This window comes from Mastigoproctus giganteus, chromosome 1, assembly GCF_048544385.1.
Source record: "Mastigoproctus giganteus isolate SK-2022 chromosome 1, ASM4854438v1, whole genome shotgun sequence".
Lineage (NCBI taxonomy): Eukaryota > Metazoa > Arthropoda > Arachnida > Uropygi > Thelyphonidae > Mastigoproctus > Mastigoproctus giganteus.
In genome coordinates, this window is record NC_143575.1 from 247,746,580 (window position 1) to 247,763,534 (window position 16,955).

The 16,955-nt window shown below is 38.5% G+C and overlaps 1 protein-coding gene across 1 annotated transcript in view; it reads right to left on the bottom strand.

Annotated features, from left to right (window-relative positions):
• Window positions 1-14,443, bottom strand: part of LOC150091732 (uncharacterized) — a 97,485-nt gene extending 83,042 nt beyond the window's left edge. The window contains exons 1-2 of the mRNA XM_090369500.1: window positions 14,417-14,443; window positions 1,536-1,880 (exon numbers count right to left, since the gene is read on the bottom strand). Coding sequence (XP_090225626.1) covers window positions 1,536-1,878 — 343 coding nt within the window. The 5' untranslated portion in view covers window positions 1,879-1,880; window positions 14,417-14,443. The remainder of the gene's footprint in view (window positions 1-1,535; window positions 1,881-14,416) is intronic.
• Between the last annotated feature and the right edge of the window lie 2,512 nt (window positions 14,444-16,955).

A 16,955-nucleotide genomic window follows, 5' to 3' on the forward strand; every position in this document is an offset into this window, starting at 1 on the left:
TAGGAAGGATGTAGATTTGCTTGAGCATGTACAGAGAAGGGCAACAAGATTGGTGAGGGGAATGAAGGGATCCTCTTACCAAGAGAGGCTTAAGTTCTGCAAATTGCAGTGGCTGGAGACTAGGCACCTGCACGGAGATCTGTTTGAGGTATATAAGGCCTTGAATGGGTTGAGCACGCTGAATTCTGATGGGATCCTTCCAGTTGTTCAGATTACGAACCTAAGGGTGCATAAATTCAAATTAAGAAAAGACAGATGTAGAATAGATGTGCGGAAATTTGTCTTTAGCTGTGGAAATTTGTCTTTAGCCAGCGGGTGGTTAATTGCTGGAACAAACTTCCATCTGTCGTTATGGAAGTTGATAGGTTCAATAAATTTAAGGAGGAACTGGACAGGCATTTGGAGGGAATGGTGCGATTTTTTTTTTTTTTTTTTTTTGGCTGATGCTGCATAAACTTATACACTTGCATCACATGGCACTACTACTACCAAACTCCTAGTATTGGTGTACAATAAGTATACATGCACCTGTTCCTATTCTTAGCTACCCTAACACAACCCATGTATTTACTTGTACTGCAATGACTCCCAGCAGTCTCTGAAATATCCTGCATTCTGTTTTCCAGGCTACTGCTCATTCCAATAGAAGCAGAGCAAGAATCACTTTCACCTCTGCCAGTGGCTAATGTTAATCTATTAGTCCTTATATCCCCCCAAGCTAGCAGTTTTCCAACCCACCTAACACTGCCCCAATAGCATCAGCAAATATTCTTGCACCTTTTCTATTTAAGTGTATCCCATCACATGGCTGATTAATCTTCTACATGCCAATTTTGCAAACTACATCTTGCCCACAGCTTCACTTCAATGAGTGAATGTAGTGAAGATTTAGGTGCATCAATAACTACTCTAAACATGTTTAGACGTGCATAATGATAAATGATTGCTTCCGAACTCCTTAACTCTAATTCCTTCATATTCGGGTAGATAATTTTTCTAGTGTACTTTTTAATATGAACTGAGAACAAAGCTATGCTCTTATCTTAAGCCATTGGATGAAGAGTTCGGGTTAAACTGTTTAAAATTTCTGTTGGATCAGCTAGGTGACAAGGCACTAGTATACTGTGTCTGTATTGCATGTGTCCTGTGGTCAGCTTACCTCTTTTGTGAGATGAAAATCTAACCCTTGCCAGAGACTAACTCAGTTATAAATGTTAAAACAAGTGTATGGAAATTCCTCCCATCTCAACAGAAAACCAAAGCCTTCTCAACCCTCTGGTGAAAAAGGTTGCTTTTCTTTTCAACAATGAGTACTGAAAAAAAGAAAAAATAAATAAAATACAGTGACCACTGAGCTAGCTGCCCAGGAGCCACGCCCACCAAACGTGCCACAACAGTATGCCAATATCAAAATAAAAGAAATGCATGATACACTTCAGCTGAGGATTATTTCAAAGATAAGTTATTTTCAAAAGATTAATTTTTCTGTGATTTTTATATATAATGACGTAATGTCAACAACAGTAAATACTTACAAACATTCTGCAGTATCAAAGTCCACTCCTCACTAATATGTCCAAAATGTATTTCAACACGAGATATTTTACAAGGAAGCAGCCACGTAAAAGTGAATACAAAAAATACACATAACAGTAATGAAAATACAAAAGTAAATTTTCGCTGTGGAGACATAGGTCCAGTTTTGTCACATTCATTATTAATCTTTAATTTTTGAGTACCAGCAATTATAATGTGATCAGTATTTTTTAACTTCTTTTCAGAGGAATTTTCTCCCTCTTTGTAAACAAGGCTTTCATCATCATCACTCTGATTCTGAGGGACAGGCATGTAGTAACGAGGTGTTCCATTAAGCTTCATGGCTACAGAAAAAAAAATTATAGGTTAATTCAACCATCATATATGTTGAGTTCTTATATTATCCAAGATATCCCATAAACTAGAACCACAGGGATGTTACAAACTATAGTATGTAAATATGTGCACCATTCATGTGAATACAAGGCAAACATTTTTCCAGTCCATAACAGCATGAATTGTTTGAGGTATCACCATGCTATATGCAAGGATAATTCATTCAAAAATTATACAGCTATCACCTAGGTCCTTGGATAGGCTAATCCAGTTAATCCAGTGTCATTTTTGGACAGCAAGTATTTTGAAAGAAACTCACTCAATGCATAAAAGTTAGCTTCATCACTGTAATTTATAGTTTCTCCAAAATCAAAATTTTCTTGCTTTGAGCATAATGCCCATTCACAGAATTCCAAGCATCATACAGAATCATCTTCACTTGGTTGCTGAAGAATTTGTAGCTTGTAAGGACACAACCAATATTTCTTCAACATGCAACAAATACTGGATTTTGACACCTCGATTTCTGTAGACAGGCAGCACAGATTTGTTCCGGCTGAGTGCAGACCCTCCAACATTACCATTGTTACTTCATCAGAAACTATCTATGAAAATTCACATCATTCATTATACACTAACCTCATCTTAAATTTCAGCTGTGACTTGCATACAGAAGAATGGTGAGCAAGTCATCACTAATGAAATCTGTGACGAGTGGTGTGCATTGAATGTATTTCATTTCTCACTGACTGTGACCTGCACACAGCAGAACTGCTTTCATATGTTTGTATTCATTCATCAGTTAAACTATAACAAAAAATACCAGAAAAACAGTGTACGTTGTGGTTCCAGACTTATAGGACACCCTTTATTTATCTATGTAATCTTGTGCCAAGAATGCATTATGACAATGCAACTAACAGGCTGTTAATGAAAACGTAATGTTTGTTTAGTAAGACAATCACTGTTTGCCAACTAAGAGTAATTGATAGTGACTATCGACAATATGCAAAAGTTTTATTTCAGCCAGAGTAGTTAATTGTTGGAATCAACTTCCACTGTGTGGTGGAAGTGGGTAGTTTGAATAAATTTAAGGGGGAATTACATAAATTGAGGGGGAGGGATGGGAATGTGATCTGAGAACTGTTTTTTTGCTTATTTATTATTTTTTTTATTTACTTTGGCTGATACTGCATAAACTTGATTCCATTTGCTAATAATAATATATTATGGGATAAACAACAAATGTTGGATCAATGAATGCTGTCAACAAGCACAGTCTGAAGTGCTTCAGCCGTACAGTCATTGCTTACCCAACAGTATATTGTTTTAGTTAATGTAAAGAATGCATTAATGGGTAAAAGTAATACCTTGCACAAACACAAAACCTTGCAGTCCACAGCTTTGTTATTCACCAGTTTTCTTAGCAGCAGTTGTGTTTTTGAAACTAATTTCCACATCACATATCTGCTCTGACTGTTACAGTTTTGTGCTTTGTGGATCACACTTAGCCCATCATACCTTACACACTTGATCATTCACAGAATAAAATAAATTAATTTCCCATTTACACTCTGGAGCAGCTGCATAGGGTCAGAGGAGTTAAGAGGATGGGAGATATAGGAAGATTTTCTCAACTTATGTAAAAAATGAAAGGCATGGGGTTGAATCAAATTGGTCCATTAGATATGAATGGATTAACTCTCGATAATGCTTTTTAGGTTTCTGATAAACAATGTATATTTTGCATAGTCATTCACAGATGAGGAATGTTTTTTTTAGGGATAGGGAAGCCAGAATCAAGTCAAATTCTGGCAGGGAGAGGAATAATTTTGTAATTAACTGAGAAAATTGGAGAAATTTTTGAAGCTAAATGTGAAAAAGGCACCTGGGGTGGATGAGATCTATCCAGTTATATTAAATGAGTCAGCAAAACTTCAGCCGTGATTACGAGAGCATTTCTGGATTCAGGATGGACGGAAATATGCAAACGTATCCCAAATTCACAAAGGAGGATCAAAGGGAGACAAGTAATTATAAACCTGTTAGCTTGACTTTTGTTCCAGGGAAAATAATAGAGCTATTGGTTAATGAAGTAATACAAGACCATCCAGACAGGAATGCAGTTATACTGCAACCACAACATGAATTTGTTAAGAGGCAATCCTGCCTGACAAATCCGATTGGATACTATGTGGCAGTAACAAAGGAACTGGATGAAAAAAAAAATAATTTTGACATCATATACTTAGATTTCAGAAAAGCTTTTGATACCTGTTGCAATAAAAGATTGCTATATAAATTGATGCAGTGTGACATTAAGGACAAGTTGCTGTTATGGATAAAGGGATAGTTGAGTTGGAAGAGACAAGAGTTTATCAATGGGCACTGCTCTTCTTAGAAATATGCGATTTGCAGAGTCCCCTCAAGAGTTCAGCATTGTTTTTTATATTTATTAATTATTTATATATATATATATATATATTTTTTTTTTTTTTTTTTTTGGTAGTTGTTGGCGCATGGCTTCTGTGGCCATAATGCACCTCCCAAGGTTTTTGCAGTACTTTGATCCAAGCCTGAGGCAGGATTCGAACCCGCGACCTTTGGGTTGCCAGGCAGGCATTTTACCCACCTGGCTAGCCCGGTCAGCATTTATTATAGCATATCAGTCTTAATTTCTAAGTTTCAGACGATAAGAAGGTTATCAAGGTAGTTAATCACAGTAATCAGGGTATGCTACTGCAAAGAGATATAGCCAAATTAGGTGGATGGGCTGAGAAGTAGCAAATGAAAAACTAAGAAAAACAAATGAAATTTAATATTGACAAATGCAAAGTATTTCACATTAGCATTAGTAGAGGCATTTGATGCAAGAAAGCAAGCTTCAGTCAAAAAAAAAAAAAAAAAAAAAAACTACTTCCAATTCACCCCTCTGTTCATTCAAAATACCTGTCCAGCTGAGCCTTAAACTTATTTAGGCTATCAACTTCCACGACAAGGGATGGAAGTCTGTTCCACCAACCAACCACCCGCTGGCTAAAGGCAAATTTCCGCACATCTATCCTACATTCGTCTTTCCTCAATTTGAATTTATGCCCTCTCTCAGGTGATTATTCTGAGCAAGAGGAAGAATCCCATCAGCATTGAGCATGCTCAAACCATTCAAGGCTTTATACACCTCTATCAGATCACCTCGCTGGTGCCTAGTCTCCAGACACTGTAATTTGCAAAACTTAAGCCTTTCTTCGTAAGAGCACCCCTTTGTTCCATTCACTAATCTTGTTGCCCTTCTCTGTACTTGTTCCAGCAGCTCTACATCCTTCTTGAAATGAGGCCTCCAGACCTGTATACAGTACTCTAGGTGTGGCCTGACCATTGCCTTATACAAGGGAATAATCACCTCTTTATCCCTGCTAGAAAAATTCCTATATATCATTGACAATACACCATGAGCTACTCTTGCAGCCTGTCTACACTGCTCAGAGAACTTCATATCTGCCTGCACAACCACCATCAGGTTCCTTTCATTCACTACCACTGTCAGTGTAGTACCACAGAGTTGATACGTTGCTCTGGGGTTGCTGTTTCCCATATGTAGTACTTTACATTTGTCAATGTTAAACTTCATTTGCCACCTCTCAGCCCATCTGCTCAAATTTTCCAGATCCTGTTGCAGCAGCACAGTGTCAGTAGTGTCCTTCACAACCCTGCCAACCTTCGTATTGTCTGCAAACTTGGACATTAAGCTTGATATACCATCATCAATATCATTTATAAATACAGGAAACAATAATGGACCCAATACTGAATGCTGAGGGACTCCAATGATAACATTAGTCCACGATGAGCAGTGTTCATTGATTACCACTCTGTCTTCTCTCCCTCAACTACCCCTTTATCCATAGCAGCAATCTGCCTCCAATGCCACACTGCTTCAATTTGTGCAGCAGTCTTCCATGTGCAACAGTATCAAAAGCCTTTCTAAGATCAAAGTATATAATATCAAATTATTCCCTGCATCCAGCTCTTTTGTGACTGCATCATGGTATCCAATCAAATTGGTCAGGCAAGACTTCCCCTTAACAAAACCATGCTGTGTCCAAGCTATAACTGAAGTCTTGTCTAGATGATCCTGCAGTGCTTCTTTAACCAGTGCCTCTATTAATTTTCCTCAAACAGAAGTTAAACTCACAGGTCTATAATTACTTGCGTCAGTTTTTGATCCTCCTTTGTGAATTGGGGTCACATTTGCACATCTCCAGTCTATGGGTGTCTCCTCTGAGTCCAAGGAAGCTCTCGTAATTATGGCTAAGGGTTTGCTTACTTCCTTTAATATAACTGGATAGATCCCATCCACCCCAGGTGCCTTTCTTGTCTTTATCTTCAACAATTTCTCCTCCACTTTACTCTCAGTTATTACAAGATTCTCTAGCTTACTGCCAGAGTTGAATACACCTCTGGCATTCCCCTCGCTGAATAACTCCTCATGTGTGAAATGTCGATGCAAAATATTCATTTAGTTTGTTAGCTACCTGAGCAGGATCATCAACAGTTGACCCATCGATATCAAGTGGACCAATCTGATTCATCCCCTTCCTTCTAGAGTTTACATAAGTAAAGAACTCTTTGCTGTTTTTCTTTGCATCCCTTGCCAAAGATTTCTCGTAATCTGCCTTCGCCTACCTAACCTCCTTTGTAACTTGGTTACAGATCAAGTTGTATCTCTCATAGGCTTCTGTGTCACGTGTTAATTTGTATGTATCCCATGCATTTTTCTTTTCTGCCATATGTCTCATTAGTTCATCTGACATCCATTTAGGCCTAAACTGCCAGGGGCAAAGGTTGATGACGTTGTAGAGCAGATATCATCTTTTAAGGGCACAAAAGGTGATATAGTTGTACACGTGGGCACTAACGATATCAAGAGTAGGAGACAGGCAGAATTGTTTAACAAGTACCGGTCACTGTTGAAAAAAAAGCCGTGAAATAGGGTTGAATTTGAAAGTGTCTGCAATTCTGCCCAGACACGATAGGAGGGAGTATATGATGAGAGCCTTGTCGATCAATTCGGCCCTGAAAAGATTGTGCAAGGCTCAAGGGGTAGAATTTTTTTCAGCCTGGACTGTACTTGTTAACAGGAGGGATTGCTTCTACAGGGATGGAATACACTTAAATAGAAAGGGTGCAAGAATATTTGCTGATGCTATCGAGGCAGTGTTAGGTGGGTCGGAAAACTGCTAGCTTGGGGGGATACAAAGACAAATAGATTAACAGTAGCCACTGGCAGAGATGAAAGAGATTCTTGCACTGCTTCTATTGGAATGAGCAGAAGCCTGAAAAACAAGATTCAGGATATTTCAGAGACTGCTGGGAGTCATTGCGGTACAAGTAAACACATGGGTTGTGTTAGGGTAGCTAAGAATAGAAATAGGTGCATGTATACTTGCTTGTACACCAATGCTAGGAGTTTAGTAAATAAATTTGATGAATTTGAGGTATTGCTCAAAACATCAAAGGCAGATATTGTTGGGATATCAGAGACTTGGTGTCACACAGATATAAGGAATGCAGAACTGGAATTTGGAGAGTGCAACGTCTACGGAAAAGATAGACTGGATAGGAAGGGAGGAGGGGTTATGCTATTAGTTAAGAAATACATAAAATCCAAGGAAGTGAAGCCAGTGGACATCGCTGGACAGTGCAGTGTCGAGTCAGTTTGGTGTGAAATAAGCATTGGGAGATCAAAATTGAGAGTAGGAGTGTGCTATAGGCCTAATGACTCTGATGAGTATAATAAGAAACTGTACAGGGAAATAGAGTGGGCCAGTAAATCAGAGAGTCTTATAATGGGAGATTTTAATTTCCCAGATATTGACTGGAATTTGTGGGCTGGTCACTCACACACTAGCAAGGCTTTTGTGGATTTATTGGATGATTGTTTTCTACATCAGCATGTTCGGGAGGCAACTAGAGGGAGGAATACTCTTGATCTGATTACCAGTAGCGATTCTTCATGCATTAAGAATCTGCAGATAAAGGAACCACTAGGTGGCAGTGATCACAGTGTGCTGAAGTGGGATTTACTCAAAGAGGTAACTACCATTAGGGGTAAAGGGAAGGGTTATTGCTTTCGTAAAGGCGACTACGATGGACTGAGACAGTATTTAAATTCTATACAGTGGGACCAACTGATGATGTTACCAACAGTAAATGCAAAATGGGAAGCATTCAAAGAACTTATCTTGGAAGCTACTAGGCTTTACATACCAACTAAGAAATATTGTTCAAGGTTTAGGCCTAAGTGGATGTCAGATGAACTAATGAGACATATGGCAGAAAAGAAAAATGCATGGGATACATACAAATTAGCACGTGACACAGAAGCCTACGATAGATACAAGTTGATCTGTAACCAAGTTACAAAGGAGGTTAGGCAGGCGAAGGCAGATTACGAGAAATCTTTGGCAAGGGATGCAAAGAAAAACAGCAAAGCGTTCTTTACTTATGTAAACTCTAGAAGGAAGGGGATGAATCAGATTGGTCCACTTGATATCGATGGGTCAACTGTTGATGATCCTGCTCAGGTAGCTAACAAACTAAATGAATATTTTGCATCGACATTCACACATGAGGAGTTATTTAGCGAGGGGAATGCCAGAGGTGTATTCAACTCTAGCAGTAAGCTAGAGAATCTTGTAATAACTGAGAGTAAAGTGGAGGAGAAATTGTTGAAGATAAAGACAAGAAAGGCACCTGGGGTGGATGGGATCTATCCAGTTATATTAAAGGAGGCAGCAAAGGAAGTAAGCAAACCCTTAGCCATAATTATGAGAGCTTCCTTGGACTCAGGGGAGGTACCCATAGACTGGAGATGTGCAAATGTGACCCCAATTCACAAAGGAGGATCAAAAGCTGACACAAGCAATTATAGACCTGTGAGTTTAACTTCTGTTCCAGGAAAATTAATGGAGGCACTAGTTAAAGAAGCACTGCAGGATCATTTAGACAAGACTTCAGTTACAGCTCGGACACAGCATGGTTTTGTTAAGGGGAAGTCTTGCCTGACCAATTTGATTGGATACTATGATGCAGTCACAAAGGAACTGGATGCAGGGAATAACTTTGATATTATATACTTGGATCTTAGAAAGGCTTTTGATACTGTTGCACATGGAAGACTGCTGCACAAATTGGAGCAGTGTAACATTGGAGGCAAATTGCTGCTGTGGGTAAAGGGGTAGTTGAGGGGGAGAAGACAGAGTGGTAATCAATGGACACTGCTCGTCGTGGACTAATGTTATTAGTGGAGTCCCTCAGGGCTCAGTGTTGGGTCCATTATTGTTTTCTGTATTCATAAATGATATTGATGATGGTATATCAAGCTTAATGTCGAAGTTTGCAGACAATACGAAGGTTGGCAGGGTTGTGAAGGACACTACTGACACTGTGCTGCTGCAACAGGATCTGGAAAGGTTGAGCAGATGGGCTGAGAGGTGGCAAATGAAGTTTAACATTGACAAATGTAAAGTACTACACATGGGAAACAGCAACCCCAGAGCAACATATCAACTCTGTGGTATTACACTGACAGTGGTAGAGAATGAAAGGGACCTGGGGGTGGTTGTGCAGGCAGATATGAAGTTCTCTGAGCAGTGCAGACGGGCTGCAAGAGTAGCTCATGGTGTATTGTCAATGATATATAGGAATTTTTCTAGCAGGGATAAGGAGTTGATTATTCCCTTGTATAAGGCAATGGTCAGGCCACACCTAGAGTACTGTATACAGGCCTGGAGGCCTCATTTCAAGAAGGATGTAGAGCTGCTGGAACGAGTACAGAGAAGGGCAACAAGATTAGTGAATGGAACAAAGGGGTGCTCTTATGAAGAAAGGCTTAAGATTTGCAAATTACAGTGTCTGGAGATTAGGCACCAGCGAGGTGATCTGATAGAGGTGTATAAAGCATTGAATGGTTTGAGCATGCTCAATGCTGATAGGATCCTTCCTCTCGCTCAGAATAATCACCTGAGAGGGCATAAATTCAAATTGAGGAAAGACAGATGTAGGATAGACGTGCGGAAATTTGCCTTTAGCCAGCGAGTGGTTGGTTGGTGGAACAGACTTCCATCCCTTGTCGTGGAAGTTGATAGCCTAAATAAGTTTACGGCTCAGCTGACAGGTATTTTGAACGAACAGAGGGGTGAAGTGGGAGTGGTTTTTTTTCTTTTTTTTTTTGGCTGATGCTGCATAAGCTTGCTTTCTTGCACCAAATGCCTGTACTAATGCTAATGCTAAACCTTGAACAATATTTCTTAGTTGGTATGTAAAGCCTAGTAACTTCCAAGATAAGTTCTTTGAATGCTTCCCATTTTGAATTTGCTGTTGGTAACATCATCGGTTGGTCCCACTGTATAGAATTGAAATACTGTCTCAGTCCATCGTAGTCGCCTTTACGTAAGCAATAACCCTTCCCTTTACCCCTAATGGTAGTTACCTCTTTGAGTAAATCCCACTTCAGCACACTGATCACTGCCACCTAGTGGTTCATTTATCTGCAGATTCTTAATGCATGAAGAATCACTACTGGTAATCAAATTAAGAATATTACTCCCTCTAGTTGCCTCCCGAACATGCCGATGTGGAAAACAATCATCCAATAAATCCACAAAAGCCTTGCTAGTGTGCGAGTGACCAGCCCCCAAATTCCAGTCAATATCTGGGAAATTAAAATCTCCCATTATAAGACTCTGATTTACTGGCCCACTATTTCCCTGTAAGTTTCTTATTATACTCAGAGTCATTAGGCCCACTCCTACTCTCAATTTTGATCTCCCAATGCTTATGTCACACCAAACTGACTCGACACTGCACATTGGGAGCAGTAATCCCAGTAATCCCACACTGAGGGTAGTGGAGAATAAAAGAGACTTGGGGGTATTTGTGTAGTCAGATATGAAGTTCTCTGAGCAGTATAACAGGCTGCCAGCACAGCTCATGGGGTTTTGTCACTGATATATAGTAACTGTGCCTGCATGGAGGTGGTTATTCCATTGTATAAGCAATGGTTAGGCCACATCTTGAATACTATATACTGGTGTGGAAGCCTCATTTTAGGGAGGACATGTATCTGTTGGAAGGTGCAGAGAAGAGCAAAAGATCAGAGGAGTGGAAAAGGGCACTTTTACGAGGGAAAACTTCAGCTTTGCAAACCACATCATCTGGAGAGTAGGCACCTGAATGAGTCTTTGAATGAATTCACTAAGTTCAATGCTGATGGAATCCTTACTCGTGCTCAGACTACACATATGAGATGGCAAAAATTCTCAAATTGAGGAAGGATGGTAGTGGTTGGATGGCAGAAATTTGACTTCAGTAACAGGGTGGTTGTTTGTTGGAACAAAATTCCATCTGGTGTGTAGAGGTGCTTAGTTTGAATAAATTCACGGAAGTACTTGAAAAATTATTAGAGGTAATAGACAGATGAAATGAGAAGTGGCAGTTTTTGTTCTTTTTTGGCTGATGCTTTTTGAAATTATGCAAAAAAAAAAAAAAAAAAAAAAAATTTATGCCAAAAAAGAATAGTGAAGCTTAATTTTTGCATCATTTGCTACTACTAATGATGATAAAAAGTCACTAAATTAATTCATCAATAAATGAGAGAAGTGTAAAATAAAACAAAAGAAAATAAAGGCAAAAGGAAAAAAAAGAATTTTTTTTTTTTTTTTTTTTTTGGCTGATGCTTTATAAGCCTTCCTTCTTGCATCATTTTCCACTACTAATACATAAAACCATATGAACTTCTGATTTCTATGTGGGCGGCACACAAAAATACAATTTTATTGTATTTTTGATAAACATTTTTTTATCAGCTGTATGTTTCATTCAAGAATTTTTTTTTTTTTTTTTTTTTGTACTCTAGTATCATTCGTAGGTCAAGGACTGTGAGGAAGGAAGTTTAAGGGTGAGACTTGAATATCAGTAAATTCAGTTTTCAGCAAATATGTACAGAGGACAATTGTTCCAAAGAACATATGTTGAGGTAATAATCTCTCTCTCTCTCTCTCTCTCTCTCATTGATCCTAAGCATAAAAGGCTAATATAAAAGGCTTAGGATCAACAAAATATACTTTCTAATGAAAACCTCAAGCTCTCTTTAAATTCAATACTATTATATAAATTTTACAAATAAAAATTTAAAAAATATATATATTCTTTTAGTAGCATGGTGTGCAAATACACCAAGAAATGGAAATTGGTGAAATAATGGGCATTGCAACCTACATGCTCAAACCATATTTGTGTTGTTTCTAAACTTAGCTAACATATCACCAGTAATACTAATGTCTTTGCATTAAATTATGCATTTTCACAAAGATTATCTTTGTGAATAAAGGTCTTTGCCATATTTAATAATATTGTTTGGGATTACTTAAAGTCCTATACTTAATAACAATTTTTTGCTGGGTATGAAGGGAAGAGATTATAATTTACATCATGTCAATATGTAAATCTGTGAAAATTTTTGATGTAATTTATCATACATTTTAATGGTAAAAATTTGTAAGCAACAAACTGGTGCCCAGGAATCTTAAATCTCACTATGCTAAGCCATCAACTTGCAAAATCTCCTTCAGATTATGGAAAGGACTAGGGCATAAAATTTTTTTATTTTATTAATATTCCTTCTACTGTATCATATTTTGTAAAGATTTGTGTTATCTCAAAAATAACTTAATATATTTTGAATACATAAATTACTTAAAATATTTTAAACAAAGCTATCAATTTATCTTAATTATATTAAGAAAATCTTAAATCGGTTCTGCACAGTTAGTAAGGATTTTGGACTAAAGATGAATATGGCTAAAACAAAAGTAATGATGAACAAGTATGCCACAGAAAGGGACATAATGATTGAAGGAGCAGTAATTGAAAAGGTAGCATCATATACTTATCTGGGACAAGTTATTAGCTGTAATAACGATAACTGGCTGGAAGTCAAGAGAAGAATAAATTTTGGATGGATAGCATTCAGGAAATATAGTCACATACTGAATAGCAATAGCCCAGTTTTTCTGAAACTTAAAATAACGAACCAATGTATACTCCCCACCATCACTTATTGAAGTGAAACTTGGGCACTCACCAAAAGAATGGAAGAGAAGCTGAGAACTACACAGCAAAGAATATAATGAATTATATTGGGAATCAGACTATCAGAAAAGAAGAGAAACACATGGATTAGGCAGCAAACTCAAGTAAAGGACATTCTTATCAAAACTAAAGAACTAAAATGGTCTTGGGCAGGACACATAGCCTGAAGACATGATGACAGATGGACTAAGAAAATAACAGAATAGTACCCAAGACGAGCTAGAAGAAAACCTGGAATACAACGGCAGAGATGGTTAGATGAAATTCATGAGTTGTGGGTTTCATGGAAATTCATGGATGGCTATTGCACAAAACAGAAGGAACTGGAAAGTTGCTGGAGAGGCCTTCATCCTGCAGTGGATTGAAAATGGCTGATGATCAATGTTATAAAACTGCTTCCCCGATATCATTTATGCAGAGGTAATAAATTTATCAATGCTCTCTCTCTTTCCCCCCACCTCTCCAAATGATGATGTATGGCATACAAAATGGAGGTTTCAAAAGTAAATAATGGTCATGAAATTTTAAGTTCTCACAAAATTAAGATATCTATAATAAGCAATAGCAACCTCATGGTTTTACAGCCCTCATTTCAAACCACAAATCAACAAGGAAAGTTTGGAATAGTGAGTGCCAAAAAAACATACAGTTATCACCACAAAAATTGCTTCGTTTTGTCGATGTTTAGGGTTAATGATATTATTAAACTTTTAAAGTTATTAATTACTATTTTTAGATAATTTGTTTACACACCTCCAGCGGTGTGCAAAATACATAATGCAAACTTCAGGAATTTGAATTATTTTCGGCTTGGAAATGTTATGTGAGCTCTTGGTTATTGCTCATAAATTTTTGCAATTTACTGAGAAAAGCGAGTGTCATAAAACCCTTAGCTTATTGCCATTTATTACAAAAAAAAAAGAAAAAAAGTGTATCGTCTCAGAAAATAAAAATTCAATTAATTAAAACAATGAAATCCGTGAAAAGAAATGCCGGTAACCAGCTGTTACACTATGAAACAAATGAAAATTATGACACGATTTGGATCTGAAATAGTTTTAGATGAAAATACACCTACCCATATACGAATTACTGAACTTACCCTAAATATGCCGATAGAGAACATATGCTTACACTTTAAATAAAAAAAAGTATCTTTGTTCATATTTAAAGGGACGTTTCAAGGCGACCTCGCACAATATTTACAAAAACTTTACCCTAAATTTTGCACTTAGTGTTTACATCCTGTTATATCCCGCTACATAAAGGACTGATTACCAAAAATGTATTTTACACGGCATTTTTTTCTGTATTACAATATCGAAGTAAATCAAGAAATAAACAGAATAAACTACACTTAACACATTACACAAACATTAAAGCTTATGGTTACCATAGGATCCAAATATCAACACAGAAATTTTACTCGAGCGCCCTCTTAGATATCAACAAAACAACAAAATTTGCAAAAGACAGTCGACACAACTAGTTCGAAAACTTTTGAACCACATCCCTGCCGATTTCTTAGATTTTGTCAAGGTGATTATATTGTAGTTATATACACTGAGTGATCATTGAATTATGACCACCCCTATTAAAACTGAATGCGACTCGTTGACCACGTGAGGTACGAGAGTGCGCAATTAGTCGACCTATGTAGCTTTAGATAAGGTGTCAATGGTTCAGCAGGTAGTAAAATTCCGAGCGTGATGGGTAAAAGGAAGAATTTATCGGACTTTGATAAAGGACCGATAGTGGGAACTCGACGAGCTGGTGCCTTGATTCCCAAAAGGGCTGAACTGGTTTGGTGTGTTCGACAGCCGCCGTTGTTAAAGTGTACAAGGACTGGTGTCAAAATGGTCAAACAACGAACCGACGGCAAAACTGCAAAGGTCAGCGAAAGGTTGATGTTAAAAGTGAGCGCCGGGTCCGACGACTCGTACAGGCGAACAGGCGCAGCACTGTTGAAGAGTTGACTACCCAATACATGGGTCAACGCGGAACAATATCTGGCATGACCATGCGTCGCACGCATGGGCTATACCAGCAGACGACCCTTACGGCATCCTCTCATAACCAAGGTTCATCGGCGTAAAAGACTCGCCTGGTGCAAAGAGCATGCAAGTTGGACGTTAGAAGACTGGATGAAGGTGTGCTGGTCGGATGAGTCACGTTATTACTCCATACCGTGGATGGTCGTGTACGGATTTGACGTCAACAACATGAGGCTCTTGATCCATCATGCATGACATCAAAAGTGTAGGCCGGTGGAGGCGGTTGTATGGTGTGGGGCATGTTTCGCTGGCAGAAACTTCGACCCCTGGTGCATGTGGAACAACGTATCAGTGGTCTCCACTAAAAAACCAAAACCAAACTATTACATTTAGGCCACTCGAATAATTAAATTCATCTGCCGTGTTGTCTCTTGTGTCTGTTAATTCAGCGGTCTCCACTATCGTCAACTACTTGTTGACTGTGTATACCCAGCTGTTACACTTTTTCCTGGATGGCGATGGTGTCTTCAAAGATGACAATGCGCCGAGCCATCGGGCACTTGTTGTGCAGGAATGGTTTCAGGAAAACAGTTCTGACTTATTATTATTATTATTAGCTATATGGTGCAAGGAAGCCTGAGGCTTATGCTGCACTAGCCAAAAAAAAAAATCCCGAGTTACACTGAGAGAGAGAGAGAGAGAGAGAGAGAGAGAGAGAGAGAGAGAGAGAGAGAGAGAGAGAGAGAGAGAGAGAGAGGGACAGAAGTAGGAGGGAATCACCAAGAAAGAGAAGAATGATGATTTCCATCTCAGGACCCTGGGTGTGCCAAGCCCATACTCACAAGATGTGAGCCCCGGGGGTCGCTTCCAGCATATCGATTGGCCTCCGAACTCCACCGATATTAATCCCATAGAGCACTTGTGGGGCACTATGGAAAAGTATATTAGGCGTCTGGATCCACCAATCACCTGCATTGCTGACTTTATTGTTGGCTGTGTGTAATGCAATTACACACAGCCAACCAAGCTGTGTGTAATTGCATTACACACAGCTTGGTTGGCCATACCTCCCGAACGCTTCCGACATCTTGTTGAATCAATGCCACGTCGGATAGCTGCTGTACTGAGGGCAAAAGGAGGACCTACGAAGTAGGTCCTCCTTTTGCCCTCAGTACAGCAGCTTTTGCCCTCAGTACAGTAGGTGGTCATAATTCAGTGATCACTCAGTGTATATATATATATATATATATATATATATATATATATATATATATATATATATATATATACAGTATATATAATCAGTGATCGCTGAACTGTGACCACCCCATCAATAATGCAGCGGTCACAATGCCTCATAGCTCGCAGTATTAAAAACCTAATATCTGCATAATCCAGAGCAATAGTAATGTATTTGCAACCAGTGTTTCAAATCAAAATGAGAAAGTAGCCGCTATGGGACGTAGTGAAGATATCACGAAGTTGCAAAAGATATGAGTATAGGAATTCCTTCGTGGGGTACTTCCATTTCGGAAACAGCACGTCTTGTCTGTTGCTCATGGCCCACTGTGGTTAGAATGTAAAACGAATGACATTGAATGTGTCAAACCAACTCGGGATGGTCGTTACTTTTTCCATATGCCACATACCTTTGACTTCTGTCTTAGGTCTGAGTTCTCAGATAGCTGCCAAACTGAATGAGTATTTTGCATCTACATTCACAAATGAGTAATTCTGTAGGGAAGACAGAAGCTTGTTAAACTCTAACAAGCAGCTTAATAATTTTGTAATAACTGAGAGCAAAGTGGAGGAGAAATTTTTGAAGTTAACACATAAGAAAGGCACCTGAAGTGGATGAGATCTATTCAGTTATATTAAAGGAGGCAGCAAAGGAAGCAAGTAAACCCTTAGCCATAAGGGCTATCAAAGGATCATCTA